At 34.8% G+C, this 18721-nt stretch overlaps 1 protein-coding gene across 4 annotated transcripts; it reads left to right on the top strand.

Moving 5' to 3' along the window:
- The first annotated feature begins 7383 nt into the window (after positions 1-7383).
- LOC140748912 (cilia- and flagella-associated protein 161) lies at positions 7384-10920 on the top strand. Of its 4 annotated transcripts, none has more exons than XM_073081853.1 (6): positions 7384-7507; positions 7827-7989; positions 8470-8711; positions 9321-9479; positions 9888-9977; positions 10406-10920. In XM_073081853.1, exons 2-6 carry the CDS (start codon positions 7854-7856, stop codon positions 10496-10498), a joined length of 720 nt encoding a protein of 239 aa, XP_072937954.1. In that variant the 5' UTR covers positions 7384-7507; positions 7827-7853; the 3' UTR covers positions 10499-10920. The 4 variants fall into 4 exon arrangements, with proteins under 4 accessions (XP_072937954.1, XP_072937974.1, XP_072937943.1 ...); XM_073081873.1 differs by having other exon boundaries at positions 7384-7514; XM_073081842.1 differs by having other exon boundaries at positions 7390-7539.
- Positions 10921-18721: the final 7801 nt, after the last annotated feature.

Below are 18721 nucleotides of genomic sequence, written 5' to 3'. Positions count from 1 at the left end.
TATGTAACGGGTACTCACGATATGCGTTTTTTATTGCCGATATTGCCGATAGTGGTTAGTTTATGCAAGTCACAAATAGTGCAAAGTACGGAGCGTAAGGATATTGTCAGTGTTGTGTGTCGTGATATGAAACCTAGAAAAGAAAAACGAACTAGACGTAGGGTAGATAGATTAATCTACCACTAGTACTTGTCAACGGTTTCTCCCCTCCACCTCAGTTTCGCCGTGACCACGATCCATGCAACTGGGTCGAAATATCGGCAATAAAAAACGCATATCGTGAGTACCCGTTACATAATAAAATACTACATAATAGCCAAAACAAAACTTGCTATTTTAAATCGTAAAAATTAAAATGGCGGGTTGTTGGCTCGCCGTTTCAATAAACGAAAACTACACCCTGCATGGTCTGTAAACGTTGGTTCATTGATTTTTCGTACCTATCCATATGTTACGCGATTAATTTTCTCTTTTCCTTTGATACATATTTCAACAAGTTTGGAAGGCTGGCTGCGTGCGGTGGAACTTAATAATTGATAACAAAATTATGCGCTTAATTAAGCGAATGTTAATTATATTTTTGCAGAATCGGTTCATTACGTAAAGTAAATTAAATTGTAATAATATAAAGCATGAAAGAGTGATGAAAGGAATATTGTTATTCAAGAAGCAACTTCAAAGTAGCGAAAATGGACATTTATGAAGAGTTTTTCCTGATTTTCGTATGTAGTTTTGAGTTTCCTTGAATCTTTAAATTTTATATTTACTTCATTTGATATTCTGATGTTATTAATAATTTTAAAATGTTATACATAATAACATAGGTACGTAATGCATAATGTCTTGCTACATGCTATCTCACAATGATAATAAAATTAAATATTTTATCCAGGAATTTATTTAATTGGAAGTAACTTATCTTAGTATCTTTATTAAGTAACTTGTTATCCTTACTAATATTATAAATCCGAAAGTAACTCTGTCTGTCTGTCCGTCTGGTTGTCTTTTCTTCACACCTAAACCACTGAACCGATTTTAATGAAATTTTGTACAAAGATAGTCTAAAACCCGAGAAAGGACATAGGATAGGGATGGCGATCTAAGATCGATTAATCGGAGAATCGATCTTTTGGACCAAAAAGTCGATTATTTTAATCGATATTAGTAAGGATTGAATCGTGAACTATGCATTTGATCAAGTGATGATCTTTAGCAAAGTTGTTGTTCATGAGCCCCCGAAGGTTTCATAGTAGGTACGACCAATATTCGCCAGATGGCGCCACTGTCATTCTAATGAAGGTACGAATTTCCAGTTTTATGTATGTTAGTATGTCATATTATTTTCTTTTTAACGCGGGCTTAGCCGCGGGCAAAAGTTTGTATATCATAATTCATAACCAAGTTCTAATCAAATAACATAAAACGTAACGTTAACAATAATATGTTATAGGTATATGTTGGGTATAAGCTTTTTCATAAAAACATACACATGGAATACGAATCGTGAAACAGAATTTAAATTAACGTATAGAAAGAATATGTGTAACGTTTACAAAGCTCGGCTCGAATGTTATTTCAGTTGTTTGAATGGTTGCAACAAAACAAAGCACTGACCACCACGCGTCCAATTCTCCGTACAATTACTAAACAAAGGTGTCAAATAGAATATTTAGGCAAACCAAATAATCCATTATATCGATTGTTTTGTTTCCCGTATCTACTCTGTTCATCGATTTGTGGTTCAAACTAGAAACATTAATGTGACTTTACTATTGTGCTTTGATTCGTAATAAAACATAACATTCACGTCATCAGCATTTACAAATAATGTGACAATAAATTATTAGTTTTAATAGACATAAAAAAAAACAAGTGATAGTCTCATATCAAACAAGTGATACTACTCGTACCATGAGAGTTCCGTACCATCGCATATTTGTATTGTGCATGTATGAAAATGTGCTTTTAAGGTGGTAGAACCCTTTGTGGTTCGACTTCAGCGGCCACACCTATTTCTACCTAATAACAGCGGTGTTAGGCGCTGCTGTGTTCCGGTTTGAAGGGTGTGGTAAGGGAGACATACTTTTCCGAGGCGTTCCAGTTTAGCTCTCAGGGGTAGCGGCGCATCTGTGGCCGACCTCAGGTAGGAATATCTAATCCTATCTGGGGTTGATTACAGATGTCCATGGGCGGCAGTAGCCACTTACCATCAGGTGGACTGCATGCTCGTCTACTACTCTTATATAATAAAAAAAATTAAAAACGTTTGTTTGGATGCTTAGTGTAAACCCAACTTTGTTTTGACCAACTAGGTACTACTTCATACTGGGTGCTTTACTTCAGGAGTCACAGTATAATCACGCCATGAAACAAAAAATGGGCACCTTTCTACTTAACATTTTGTAGACACTGCAGTCCAATCACGTCGATTACCAAATATATTTTAAATTTAAAGTCAGAAATTCAACGAAAACCCATATAATCTACGAGTAAAATTACGTTCTATGGGAGCTCACGATGGATTGTTTTGATAGACCTACTCATATTTATAGAAAAAGTTAATAAGTGTTTAAGTAGAGAGACAGTCCATTAGCTAAGCTCTTCACGAGACATCACGGTAAGAGGATCAGTGGACAAGCTCGCCAGGATAAGACGTAAAAATGGAGCCAAAACGTTAATGGCGTTTATTCCGGTACAAATTAACACAAATAAATAGGACTGTAAAAATATTTTGCTTTTTGTTTAAATAATAAAAGTAGGAAACAAAAATGCGTCTGCTTGAAAATCTCAGCAACCCACCGATATCTATAATCAACTCCAGATAGAATTATAGTTCTACATGAGGCCAGTCAAAGGTCCGTACGTCACTGCTGGGAAATACATTAAAATGCCTTATTTAAAGTTTTCTCCAATCCCGTGACTAACATTCTTAAAATGATCCGAAAACCTTTTGGCAACAATATATAACCAAGCTTTTAAAATAATGAAATGTCTTTAGGAATAAAAATGGATATTACGGTAGTTATTTCCTTCCCAGGAAAGGAGGTCAATTTCATTATCGTATATTTCACAATGCATGGCTAACGCCAGATGGGTACGAGATGGATAGATAGGGAATTTTCTATTAAGGTACAAACGTGATACGTGAATCAGAGAAATTCCCTCGTTTGATTTCCCCTGAGCGATCAGCATCGCAGGCCACTTTCGGAGCTTCGTACAAGTTTCACTAGGCGTGATATTACCAACTAAAATATTCACAGTCTCATTTTAGAGATGTACCTACTCGTACTTAACACAAAATTTCTTGGTCTTGTATGATCTCTTTCCAACCAACATGTAAAGTTAAACTGTTTACCTATAATTATAAGTCTTGTATTTCTTTCAATATTTATTCTAGACTATAGTATACTAGCGACTGACTTACAAATGAGGCCATTCTCTCAGTTATCAGGGCGGTTTCCCACGTGTCTGTGATCGTCCGCTAGGTAGAACCTTTTTTCTATACGGGTTACAGATATCCATGTGAGGCAGTGACCACTCAGGTGGACCGCATGCTCATACTTACTGGTACTTAAATTTTAAAAGAAAAAAAGCTTCATTCGTTAAATTAATTAACAAATAAAACTTCTGCTTTACATATAATAGGAATAAAATAAAAAGAGAGAATCTTTTACAAAAGGTCCGACTTTAAAAATAAACCTCCTCTGTTATTTTTAAAGTCCATGAAGAAATAACAAAAATGGCGGTATAAATTCAAATAATTGATGTACGTGACTGACTGGTGAATAAATTCAAATGAAATAACGTGTTAAAGTGATAAAGTGAACTGTAAGTGTTAAAGTGAACTCAAGTTTAATGAAGACTGCGCGGAAAGTTTGTTCTAAGACAGCTGTGGGGAGATCCAAAATTGGTTTGGTTTTAATTACAAACCTGTGTGAATATTATATTTCCATACATTAAATATGTCTTCGTTAAAAGAACGTACAGTATAATGAACTTTTCTTGGGAGAACATAGATGTTGGTAAAGTCAATATTATTAAAATGAGGAAATTATAATTATTTCATCTGTATCGACACTGTTAATCAACTTGAAAAGGTGACCTTCGATACAACCCCTTTTGAGAGTCGTCTCCTTTCTATGTATGTTACAGAATAGGTACGGTTCGAAAATATGAACCGTTTTAGACTTTTAAGTTCTACCTAATACTTACTGTCATTTTCAAGTTAAGAGTAAAATAATGATAGTGACTTTTTTTGATAAGCAACTATTTTTTTTTTATATTAGATTACAATGTTGATGACCATAATGAGTACCATAATCATATACTCGTATGATATACGAGAAATGACCGTGTATTTATATATAGTAGTGTGGAAATAACAAAAGATAAATATGGGTACGATAAATAAAGTTACCAATCAGGAATCAGAATACCTGAACGCGTTAATTGTCGAAAATCTTTATTTGTTAATTCAATGAGGGAGCGTGGTATATATTTATCGATTTTTCTAAAACAAAGCGTATTGAAGTTTGCGGTCCTTTCGTTAAAAGTTTTACTTGTTACGAATAAGATCAGTTTCAGCGCACGATTGTTTGTCATCACCTCTCTTCTGTTTATACTCGCCCGCCCTTTGTCCCGACTATTCCGGTTAGATCCTTTGAACTGATTGTGTGCGGAACAATCAAATTTTCCAAACATTCCTTTGTCCCGCATTGGGAAATGCCTCGCTGTAATGCTGTTTACTATACAGCTGCTTATTACACGTGATGGAAACCAGACTTAATTAATTTTATATAATTTGAGAAGGTAGAACTTACGGTCTTTGCAGTTCAACTACGAAGGCACCATCGCCACAAATAATTATTGAAAATAACAGCAGTGTTATGCCCTGCGGTGTTCCAGTTTATAGTATGGGAGACATATTTTTTCCAACCGTGCCATCTTAGTCCTCAAGGATAGTGACGCATCAGTGGCCAACTACAAGTGAGAGTTTGATTTTATCTGGGATTGATTTTAGATGTCTATGGGCGGTAGTGGGCTTTTACCATGAGGAATACTACTTGCTCATAAGCTTTTTGTGTATTATAAAAAAATCCAATGTACATTGTACACTGCTACACACCTTTTGTGGTTTTAGCAAATTCACTGCTTTATTACATTTATCTATGAAATACGAGAATTGTTAGTGTTACCAGCGAAGAAACGGCTGCTTATATTGAACTCGACTAACTTAACTTAAAATATCGCAGTTCTTTTTACAACGCGGCACTTTACTTATTGGAAAATCGGATTGGAGAATATTGACTAACAGAGAAGCGACGGCAGCAAGCTCGGAGCAACCACGCGTTGTACTCGTATGTTATTGAAAGTTATTTCAAAGCCGTCTGAGCCAGTCCCCATCATAAGAGGTTTCAGAGGTTTGTTTTGATTCGATTCCCGAGTACAAATGATATAAATATGTTCATAAGGTAACATTTTAAAGTAAACTTAGCTATTTGTAAGTGAATTAACATTAAATGCAAAAGTTTTCTAATTTTGTAAATAATTATAATACATGGTAAAAATAATAATGTTAATATTAACAACTGTAAGATTTTTTAACATAAATACTTACTGAATTAAATTAGTTCTCTTGCTACTACGAGTAGCATTTATTTTAGTTTAAAATTATACCTAAAAGTTTGTTACTTAACAACACCCAAAAAATATGCTATAATTGATATTTTTTCGTATTTAAATTGTACAAAATGCACTCAATGAGATCTTTTGATTAAGCAGATCGGCTAGCGTGAACATTACACCCTCCCGATTTACGACATGGTGACTGCGTAACGTAAATTGTGCCCCGCCTAACCCTCACGCACACATATCTCACAAAAGCTCTGTATACGATACATGCAACATTTCTGCTTCAGTAAATCGTATTTGCATTCGTGATAGAGGCAGCATTTATTGGAGGCATTAACGTTCTATTTCCTATTATCGGTTATTATGCTTTAAAAAGCAATTGAAATGGGTGCGATTGGAATATGCGTTCAATTTATCTCGTCATTTATTGCGCATTAGGTACTTTACCACACTCTTGAAATCAAAAAACAGCAATTTTACACCACTACTACACTATAAAAATAGATACAACAAGAACGTGGTTTCCAGCTGTGGAAACCACGAACATTAAATAAAAAATATCATTTTGAAAACTCCACTTGACAATTCCAATAATATTTATTGTTTTATAAATATGGCTATTAACAGGAAGATAATGGGAATGGCCGTCCGGCTAAACAGGACATCCGGTCACAATTACCTTCAGTGCGTACGCTGGTAGGTTGAGCAGTGGGCTCGTTATCGTGGAATAAATGCGTCGATATTTATAAAGTAGACATATTTTTTCTACGAAAAGAACAAAACTTGACATATACATGAGGTATTCTTCTTACACTTTTTCAACTTTTATGAGCATTTGCACGATCAAACATTTAACGAGGGTCGCCGTCATCGGACATAACGTGTGGACATTATCATTTGACAGCTACGAAAGTAAGTCGTTTCCTATTAAGCGCTGGTTCACCAAATCATAAATTTAAAAATTATTACATGTCTAATTTTGACGGCATTATCTTGTAAACGTGACCAACTTTAACTCGATATCTCACAAAACCCATAAAATAATTAAACTGCGTAAAAACATTAAAACAGTATGTGTACAGCGACCGGAGCCCAACACAGAATTTCGTTTGGAAATGACGATATAATTTTTATATTTCGAAGGTTTGTTATTTGATCCTTTAGTCAAAGAGCGTGGCTAACGACATTGTTAGCGTCGGCAGCCGTGTTGGCGGCGGCGTGGATTTGGCCAGTTGATCCGTAATTAGCGCGCGCGCTAATGGCCGTCACTCGGCTTTACGGCGCGGCGCAACTGCTCCTCGATACCCAACATCGTCGGCCGAACAGATTTGTGCTAAAGAGAAATAGTTTGCAAACTATGTATAAATAAATGGTTAGCACGTGGAATAGATCCTAAAAGAAGTATATGGTTATGTTCAGGAGCAGGACTAAGTATCAAAGATCTCATCAACCCATTATTGTTCCACTTATATCCCATCAGATCGAAGTGGTTTAGACCATAGCCCTCCGCGCTGGTGAATTGGTAGACTTCACACTCCTTTGAGTGTCGAATCCTTGAGGGTGTAGTTTAGCGTGCGTTTCCTCACGATTTTTTCCTTCACCTTTACAGTTTTTACTTAAACTTTACAACTTAAAGCGTACTAAGTAGGTTTTAAAAGTAATATCCGAACACATTACTGCCCGAAAAGACAGATTGAACTTTTGTTTATCTTAAAATAGTTCTGTCGAAATGACATTAACGACATCAGTACCTATAAACGCCAAAACTCATATTAAGAGAAAGTTGTGTTTTTCTGTTACTTTTTGTATTTATTTTTAAAGATGTCAAAACTGGACGAAGATAAAGGAATAGTTTATTGCAATCGCGTTCGTCTCGGTAATTGGTATGAGGCTACTAAGTTAGAAGAGGTGGTGTATACACGAAGTATTAGAAGCGATTTTGTTTTCCATTATCTTTACTTCCATATTCTTTACAAACTTAGTAATATCGTAGCGTCTATATGTATTTTTCAACTACCAATTTCTAGAATCATTAAACAAGCACAACGAGCCTTAAGCATACGAACCCATTATAAACGTTTATCATTTGTACATCTAGGCAAAAACTTCGTAACAGCTGAACAGACGTTGAAGAAATTATCACGTAATATATTCTAGTAGTATACCTATTATCAGGTTAACTTTTGTTCCAACAGTACAAACTTCATAAGTTCCTAAGACAGATGACAAAAGGCGACCTCATGTTAGCGAAGTTTAGAAAGATGAGTGCGAATCTGAACAAGCCTACGGTGCTGACTCAATCGTCGGGCAGCATAGCCTTCGGCGCTAAAATAGCACTACTTGCGCCCCATGTACCGGGTAAGTAAAAAATAAATAAATATAAATACATAAATATAAATATATAATTGTTGTATAAGCTTTACCATATAGTCCTCTTGATGGTAAGCGGACCTGAACAGAGTCGCTGGGCTATGTGGGGGATTTACCCATCCCTATCCTATATGAACTCTGCCAAAGATACGTTGTAAACCATGGACCAGACTATAGCAGTGCTTTAACACTTAAAATAGTAGTGGGTTTGATGCCTCTGTAATCGAACAACAAAGTTACAAAGTTACGCAAAATGAGAATCAAAATAATTATCTACCTACTTTTCCTTTTATAGTAAAAACTATTACCATCTTGAGTTGTAATATATTTTAATTTAGTAGACCAAACGTTAATAGAAGAAAATTATACGCGCCATACAAAATACATTCAGAAGGCAGTAAATTAACCTATACAAATAATAAAATTTATGATTTTAACAGATCCATGTAACAAGTCGATTTCTTATAGCATCTGATCCGCCGGTGGAAGACAAAAAAGGCTTACTCCTCGGAGGTCGTATTTCATCAAACGATATCAATTACTCCCAAGATCTAGAAGACGGCTGCTCAGTCGTAGGTCTTTCAAATCTAGAGCCAGCCGAGAGAAACACCTTCGTTATCACAAGCGCCGACTATTGCAATCGGGAAGGAGAACCGTTAAAATATAACCAAGAATTTCTCTTGACTCTAAATTCTTCTCTTGAAAGAAAGGTAAGATTTAGTGCGGAAATGATGCGAGCGGCCGGTATCAGACATAGACGAATTCAGAAAGGTAAGTTCGGAAATACGAGCTACGAGCGTAGCGTAGAGCGTAGGCTATGAAACGTACAAACTTGTGAACTAAAACATAGCAAGAGTTGCAGACCAAAGATTTTTTTATAATTCCTAAAGGATTCATAAAGAATACACTTTCACGCTTTATCTACACTCTATACTAATATTATGAAGAGGAAAACTTTGTTTGTTTGTTTGATTGTAATGAATAGGTTCAAAAACTACTGGACCGATTTTAAAAATTATTTCACCATTCGAAAGCTACATTACCCACGAGTAACATAGGCTATATTTTATATGAAATATATTTGATAAATAGATTTTGAGGCGGTACAAAGTTTGCCGGGTCAGCTAGTATATTATTAATGTAAAGCATAGCATTACACATACAATACAATATGTCTCCGAAAAAGTAAAAGAATTTGAAACCAATACCTCAACAACTCATCAACGACAAAAAAAAGTCGTTCAAAATTTCTACGAATCTTTTTTATAAACCATTCTGTTTTATATTTAAATACCGTAGTAACCTTTATACATTTTCAGCCTCTTTATGTAAGGTACGATCCGAACCCCATTCCTGGCCTGTGCGGAATGTACCCCTTGTACCTGAGCAAGCATCCCGTTTCAAACACGCGCTGGCGAGTGCTGCCCATCCAGAAACCCAATATTACCAGGTTTGAGCTCGAAGGGAAACCGGTTGAGGTTAGTTTAATATTTTACATTAAGTACTAAGCGAATTGCGAGTGTTTTACGAAAAAAAAAATTAAAAACAATATTTAGAGTTACTAAGACTAAATTACTATCATTTTTAAACCATAACGCAAAACAGGTGTGTTACAATTATATTTAACTTTTGTGTTATGTTTATTTGTTATGTTTGTGATTCCGTCTGTGGCATCGCAACTCTTATATAATAAATAAACTGATTTTAATTTACTGTTTTCGTTTTATAAATTGATATAAAAATTGTAGATTTTATTAAATTTACATGTTATACATTTTTTTCTTTGACATGTAAATTTACTAAAAGCAAAACATGAGTAATAATTCACGTTAAAACATACCTCTATTCATACTGTCCGATAACTAGCAATAAATCTTTATTTTCAGGTCAATACAGATATAGTAATAAATCACTGCGCGACGAATGTTAATTTGGGGATAAACGTCGGCTGCTGGGCAATGGGGTTCTATGGGAAAGTTAGTGCTGTTTTAGACTGATTTATGATTTGCCAAATATCGGGCTAAACCATTTTGTTGTGTCCGTTATTAAACCGTGATATAGACGTTCTCTACACTGTGATTGCCTATGTTTTGGGAGACACTTTCTTAAAGCAGTGATCTGAAATTTAACCTCTTAATAGGAGGATGCTAAGTTCGAATCCCAGGCAAACATTATTTTAAAGCGGTATACTTATTAGGAATGAATTATCGCTTTATTAGGATTTTTCATCAATATGATGACGGTTTATGTCATCATGATAATGAAATTTCAAATTTCCTCTCTCCGTCTCTAATTGTAATATTATTGTAAACATACAGTATTAATAGTTTAATACGCGCATGTTAAATAAAAAATAATAATAATACACGCTTGAGCTTATTAAAGCTTTCCTTTAACTTTGCAGCTTTGCACGCCGTTAATGAAGACATGTCTGGACGTGTATGGGCGGGAGCTGCCCAACAACATTTGGCAAATTTATGTACCAATAGCCAGTTAACTGTGGCTTTTTCATTGTACGGTCATAGATTAGTAAAGATTACTCACTCCTAAAGAGAAAATGTACCCAGTTTTGAGAATTGAAATAGTTGCGTTAAAAAGTTTTGCCACGTCTCCGTGCTAAAATGTCCCTAAAATATTTAAAATAATTATTAATTTATTATGTAAATTACGCAGTATTAGTTATTTATTCGTAAATGTTCTCTAAAAATGTTTTTATATGTCAATAATTCAAAAAAAGAACTTAGGTACTAATAAGCCGTTTGTGGCTTCATTCAATTTCAAGGCGACGAAGTATCTTTACTAATCTATGTGTACGGTAAAAACATTTATATATGTATATTTGATGATGTAGAACGTAGACTTGTTTTTATTTTTACTTATTATGAAATAATGTATTTTAATTTTACAATACATATTTAAAAAAATATAATGCTTTTAAGTTAAACTAATATTGGTATGTAAATTATAACACATTAAGATCAGGTTTCATTCATCTAAAAAAATCTAACATTTTTATTGCAGTTTAGGTATATTTTGTTTTCCAATTTTAACAGTTTTGAGAAAGGTTTTTTTCGTTATATAGGTGCCAAATAATGCGCACAATAATAAATTTCAAAGTAGTAACATGAAGTTCAATTAGATTAGGAATTTACTGACGTTCGTTATCTATCTAACCTAACCTAACCTAACGTTTTGCTTACCAAAGATTAATATTTGACAATTCCTGCCTACTAGAGATTATAACTCTTATTGCAGTAATATTTTAAACTGTTCATTGTATCTTTATATTCATATAATATTTTAAAAGCAAAAAGAAAATCTTTTGCAGATTGTTATAAACCTCGTATGTTCAGCATATTAAATTACACGTACTCCACAGGGAATACGAAGTGGTCGTTTAGCGATCCCTAGCTGCACGTCATAACGTGATATCATTAATCTAAAATTTATAGCCAATCGTAGCACGTTGTAGCTGTAAGCGACCGTAAGCCATTCTGTACTAGAGCCATAAAGAGCCATGATTGTGACTTATATTCACACAAATAATATAAGGCCACTTGGTATTTCATACGCAATATTCTCTTACACTTATTGTTTATTTATAAATGTTGTTACAGTATTTAAAAATGGAATAAGTTAGTCTCTTGTAAGTAAATTAGATCTTCTAATGACCTTTCATTCATTAGCATTCTTAAAAATAATTTAGAAACCTTTGAGTGCGACGGGGCGGCTGCCGAACAGAAAGCTACATGCCGGCTATAAAAACACAAAAACATTTTAAATTAGCGCAGATCTTGACTTAAAGACTACGCAGTAGACTGTAAGTCGTAAAAATGCTTTAAAAGCAAGTATTTTTATTGCGAACGAATGGAAAGTGAAAATGTAAGCTAAGAGTAACAAAACAACCTTTTCATATTCTACTTTAAGATACTTTCATCGTTGTCATTTTGCGAAGCTTCTCTGGTTTTTCTGCACGTACAATATAAATCTCTCTTTTGTTACTAAAATACATTTATTTTAGAAATTGTCACCACACATTTAATTTTAATACTCGTAGATGCATAAAATATGAATATTTTTGATAACTTTATATTGGCTAAAGTACCACATACTCAGGTACCGATGTGTTTAGCGATAGTAGAAGAACATTTTGCATTTTAGCAATTCTAAATTTGAACTAGTATTCCACCAAATATCATTCCTATTAATAGTAGAAGATCCGAAGCTAAGTCGAACTGGACCAAGCTGATAATAGAATGAAACTCATTTCATAACGAAATTAGTACATTGGGTAATACATTAAAAATGGGTTTGCTAAAAAAATCCTGGACAGGATAATTTTAATTATTTTTTGAAAAATTAATTTTAATTTTGCAAACAACCCTATATCAACGTGTTCACAATAAAACAGCGCTTCTACTGATATAAAATTTTATCTATTATCATCATGAGTGAAAGTAGTTGCCAGCGAAATACCTGTTTATACCTGACAACCCAGTAGTTCGTCCACGTAAATAATAGGCAACCCAAAGCCTGCACATTCTGTATGTTTTTAACATTCACTCAGAATAGAATTTTCTTATTATCTTGAATTTAATTTTCAATTAAATTTTAATTTTTCAAAAAGTAATTAAAATTATCCTGTCCAGGTTTTTTTTAGCAAACCCATTTTTAATGTATTACCCAATGTACTAATTTCATTATAAAATGAGTTTCATTCTATTATCAGCCCGGTCCAGTTCGATTTAGCTTCGGATCTTAGACCATAATAGATTGAGGACTATGAGATTGTATAATTACCAATTTCAAATTGCGATGGCATTTCAACATTTCCATTAATCGTAAGGTACTCTCGTCAATTTATAATTGCTTAAAACGTATTATCATTTCATCCTATCAAAATTACTATATTGGTTAAACTCTAACAAAAAAACTTTTGCCAATGTAGCGTCGTGTTTGCATTCATAATTAGTTTCACAACTCCAGACGAGTACAAAGTGGAAAACTCGTGTAAAAAGAAGGATTTTAAACAATTTTTGTTAATGTTTTGTACATTAATGAGTGTGTGAGTTTTTGTACACACATGAGGATATGAATATTCAACGAAAGTATTTTACGAATATTCCTTCCAGCTAATGATTATACATTTTTAATGAGAAATGTAGTGAGTACAAAAACCTCTTATAGTCGTTACACAAATATATAAACAAATAGTTTAAACAACAAGCATTAAATTCAATTATAGATAATACAATATTCAACCAATATTCCATTTCAAAGTTTCCATTGAATAATAATCATACCTTCGGAATATTTACGAGGTTATCAACCCCTGTTCAAAATTCTAAACGTTCTTAATCAAATAATCCAATTTCGCATATTAACTTAATTTATTTCAATGTGGCAATATACGTATTACTCGCTGAATTCAATAAGTGAATTTAATTCTGAAATAAAGGTTCATGTTACTAACACCATTCCAAACATTTTGATTTAATGGGTTATTTTATTGTTGTTGGCTCGCGTGACGCTTTACTGCTCAAACTCGCAGACAGTTCCGGGTTCGATCCTAGACCAGGCAGATTGGCAGAATTCACGTTCTTTATTTCTAGATTTAAGTGTTTATATACTATTGTACTTATGTCTATGGCACCCACGAAATAAAAAATGCGTGGGATTATAAGTGCAGAAAACATAACTTTCAGTCTGAACGAATTATCGTAAAACAGTCGTAAGAAAACAATAAAAATCAGGAATTCTGAGAAGAAATAAGTAATAAATCATAGCACGTGATCGCCATATACTTTGTGTTAGCAGCAAGATAGTAACTTGTGTATTATACCTATAATAACATTTTTGAAGGTAGTAACAACATTTTAGAACCCTCTGTGGTTCATCTATGGCGGCACCACCGCCACACATATTTATGCCTCGTATAACAGCCGCGTTAAGCGCTGCTGTGTTCGTGTTTGAAGGGTGTGGCAAGGGAGACATACTTTTCCGACGCGTTCTAGCTTAGTCTTCAGGGGTAGCGGCGCATCTGTAGCCGACCTCAGGTAGGCATATCTAATCTTATCTGGCATTGATTACAGATGTCCATGGACGGCAGTAGCCACTTACCACCAGGTGGACTACATGTTCATCTGCTACTCCTATATTATAAAAAAAATATAAATATCAAATATAAGACAATCAGCATTTGTTCGAAATAAGCGCTAATAAACCACATTATTTAAAATGTATAACGCGTAAGACAATGGTTTAACGAGTGTATTTTTCCAGCCATTCCAAAACCAAAACCGTAGCCAAAATAGAACGTAGCACTCAATCGCGAATGAACGGGTTGGTCCGGTCACAGTCAATAAACGACAGACGTAAATCACGGCATTGGGTTGCCTCTAATCGTATTGTTCATTCACGAGCAGCCGTTAAGTTCGCTCTTTTTCGATACATTTAGACTTGAACGCTTGGCGTGAAATGTCGAGTAAGAACTAATCTCCTTTAAGAGTAGCGTAAGACAATGAGGCAAAGCTTCTCAAAGTAGATAATAACGCCCCGTTTGTAGGTGTTGGAGGCGTACACAGAGCGGTAAAGGGCCCAGAGAAAATTGAGGGGTGTTGAAACGGTTTAACAATTATAAACTAAATCTTTGTAACCTAGGAAGTCTCACAGAGATTTATGAAAGATCATATCCCAGGCAGAGATAGGAGGACCATTTTATTCACAGGCTTATTCAAAAAACGTTATAGAAAATTCTTCTTTTGCCTTCTATTTTGAATTTTTGGGGATACAGAAAACAGTTGATTCTAGAAATGTGCAGTTGACGAAATAAGTTTCAGAACCTCTGCAATAAGGTATTCCGGGCACGTCCCGCCGCCGAGTCTCGCGTGACTAGTTGAACACCCCCGGCTCGAGTCGATGTTTGCCCTTATAGGAGTTAGCTTTGTGAAACTATACCCTACCTGTGCAGCAAGCAATTGATACGTTTAGAACTTTTACTCTATTGCTTTTTGTAGTTTGTAAATAATTATACTCGTAATTTGTTAGAAGTCTTCTGTGCAGACTAACTGAAGGATCGTACAAAAGTCGGTCTAGCGAGAGAAATCTCTACCTCGATAGTAGAACTCGGCAATAACGTAATAGCTACTATTTTGAACTTCCCAAGGAATGAAGTTATTCGTATTATTCTATTCGTCGTGTATGTATTATTTTCTCATAGAAGTTGTATCACTGCCGCCGATAGGTAAAATAAATCCTATAAATAAATCACAGCTAAAATAAATCCGAATAAATTGGGAGAATTATCTAAAGTCAGTCACAGTTGCGTTGGTAAGGACTAGTTAAAACACCTAACGAAAGTTTTATCTTATTATAATAGAATATTACTTTTTTACTTTACTCTTGTATATTATGTTCTCAAAACTATTTAATGTACACAAAAGCAAACAAAGCATTATATTTATATGGAAAGAAATGTTAACATAATCTAAAGGTAAGATACAGCGTTTACTAATCTCAGAATTGATAATAGAATGTGACATTTATAATACATTAAACTACCGATACTTTATTACTTCTCTATATTTAAGATCTTAGAAAAGGCACTAAAAGCAATTCCCTTTAAAGCAACGTCTGGCCACTGCAATAAAGGCATTTGAGGCATACTTGTAGGTGCACCCTCAACTCAATTTCACTATGTCTACCCTAACGTGTGTGTCCTTTGTGAAATTGTTGTCTAACTGCCAGACTATGCAATTGAGACGAGGAACTTTGAGATGCTACTCTTCCCGCTTTCTGTTGTTCATGGTACCATGGTAAACAAATACGTGAACAATTGTACCCAATTTAAATTTAAATTAGATTTTTTTACAAAATTGTGTTTCTGAGTTTATGTGCGTAGACGGTAATTATCATTTATTCTTGTTATAATGGTTAAGGAAACATTGTGTGTTCCTTAAAAAAGTTCCTAAAGGTGTATGAGGTGTACCCATTCACACTTGACCAACGCAGCAGATAATGAAACCCATCACTCCAAAACCCGTGCCCGAGCTATGGGAGAATAATGGGTTGATGACGACGACTTATATTACATGAAACAAGAAAGCAATCTACTTGAATAATTCCATGATGTTATAATGTGGTAGTATTTATAAACCGATAAATATAAGATCTATCTACACTTACTATACTCTATTACTGTTCAGTCATCAGTATCGTAGACGTGCCTTTAAACCAAACATAAACACCTTTACTTTTGGTTCCCACAACCCACAATATTTATTTACCGCATACCACTGAAACTGATAAGGAATGAAGTAGAAACAACTCTTAATTAGCTCAGTATATTTTCACGACATGACGGAAAAGGGTGACGTAAAAGGTTCCGACCCTCGTGTGTTTTCCGCTGAAAGTTATCTGCCCTCCGAGGGAGATATGACTAAGTACAAAGCGTAATTCTTCGCTGAACTCACGTTAACTGTTCTGCGTACTAGAGTTAAAACCTGTGTTTTATATTACTGACACAGAAAACAGGACTTGTGAGTGTAATTAAAGAATTGTTAGTGTGCAAAGAGGTTATGTTACTGTATGGTTTTATTGTACAATATGCCTATATCACTATACTTTGGAATTTAATAACATTTAAATGTACTCAACACCTATTGTTATGTTCCACTGATGGACACGTAGCCAGAAAATGGAGAAGACCTGAAGCGTGTTCCACCACGCTGCTAAACTGAAATTCAAATTAAGGGAAGGCACGGAATAGTATCTAATCCATGTAAAGTGTTTTAATAACACTGATAAATAAGGTAATAAGATTCATCAACTTCAATACTAAGAAACGAAACCAAATAATGTACATTAATTTATGCTCCTAGGATTATAAATCTTTACGAATAAAAATAAGTGAACTTCCTTTCAATTGTTTATTATTCGCAGTATCTATACATACTTACGTAGTCTGGGCACGTCGGCTAATTTTCCTAACAAACTGCTGTTAGAGTTCATTGCCTAAGCCATTTTCCAACAATAAAGTAGAACAAAACAGTAATTCCCATTAATTGCATAATGCGCTGGCTTCCATTCATCACGGCGTGGCGGCGCGTTCCGTAAAATGCCGTTCATTAACGCTCACAATGGCCGCGATGACAGTTCTAAAAACTCGTCCGGAACAAAGCTTTATCAATGCGACTGAGCACTGATGCGCGTTACAGAAATCCAAAGTCGACTGACTTTCCTTGCGATTAAATTCAGTGTTCAACTGTATTTTACACTCCCGGCGTTAAAATATTATCAGGAAAAAACTTGAAGTACTTTTTATTCCTTGCTTTTAAGTTACCTCAAAACAAAACAGCAATCACATTAATTTACATAATGCCCTGACTTCAATTTGGCAGTAATGTCCCAATAGTGCGTTGCAAATGCCGTTCATTAACGCTCACAATGGCCGCGATGACAGTTCTAAAAACTCGTCCGGAACAAAGCTTTATCAATGCGACTGAGCACTGATGCGCGTTACAGAAATCCAAAGTCGACTGACTTTCCTTGCGATAAATTCAGTATTCAACTGTATTTTACACTCACAGCGTTAATATATTTCTTTGAAGAAAGCTTGGAGTATTTGTATTTGTTACTTTAAAGTTATCTCAAACCAAAATAGCAATCATGTTAATTTACAGAATGCTCTGACTTCCATTTAGCAGTATTGTCCCAATAGTGCGTTGCAAATGCCGTTCATTAACACTCACAATGGCCTCAATGAGTTCTAAAAATTCGTTCGGACACAAAGCTTTATGCGACTGACCACTGATGTGCGTTACAGAAATCGAACGTTGATTGACTTTCTTTCTGATTCAATCTATCTGAATTCAGTATTTAACTGTATTTAACGGTATTTCAAATTCCGACGTTAAAGAGTTATAAATAAGCTTTTTATTTGTTACTTTAAAGTTATCTCAAAACAAAATAGCAATCACGTTTAATTACATAATGCTGTACAATTCTGCTGACTTCTATTCAGTAGAATTGTACAGCGCCCTCTGTAAACGCTGTTCATTAACGCTGACAACGGCCGCGATGACAGTTCTAAAAACTCGTTCGGACACAAAGCTTTATCAATGCGACTGAGTACCGATGCGCATTCGAAAAATCCCGTTGACTGCCTTCCCTTGCGATTCAAGCTACTTACTTCCGGATTTGTTTTGTTATTTCATTGTAAAGTTTAGAACTTACTCTCGAAGATTAGCAATGTAACTGCGATTAACTACGGATACAGCATATTAGGCTTATAACAGCAGCATATATTATAACAGCAGTGTTAGGCGCTGCTGTGTTCCGGTTTGAAGGGTGTGGTAAGAGTGACAGACTTCCCTGATGCGTTCCAGCTTAGTCCTCAGGGGTAGCGGCGCATTTGTGGCCGACGTCAGGTAGGAATATCTAATCCTATCTGGGGTTGATTACAGATGTCCATGGGCGGCAGTAGCCACTTACCATCAGGTGGACTGCATGCTCGTCTGCTACTCTTATATTATAAAAAAAAAACTACTTCCACTGAATAAAAAATGACTCCATACATTTTTAGTCTACGTTTTACGTAAATATTATTTGAGTTGTTATCGACATTTTTCTACACAAAAATGTACACTCATGTAAGTTACTATTCAGGGGAATTTAATACACTTCAAATGTAAGACAACAATATTAATACAAATACCGCTTT

The sequence above is a fragment of the Epargyreus clarus genome, unplaced genomic scaffold (assembly GCF_041222505.1).
Source record: "Epargyreus clarus isolate Ecla_fem2 unplaced genomic scaffold, WU_Ecla_fem_2.2 ptg000003l, whole genome shotgun sequence".
NCBI classification, from domain to species: Eukaryota; Metazoa; Arthropoda; class Insecta; order Lepidoptera; family Hesperiidae; genus Epargyreus; species Epargyreus clarus.
The sequence above is the reverse complement of the archived record's forward strand: the minus strand, read 5'-3'. Positions and strand labels throughout refer to the sequence as shown.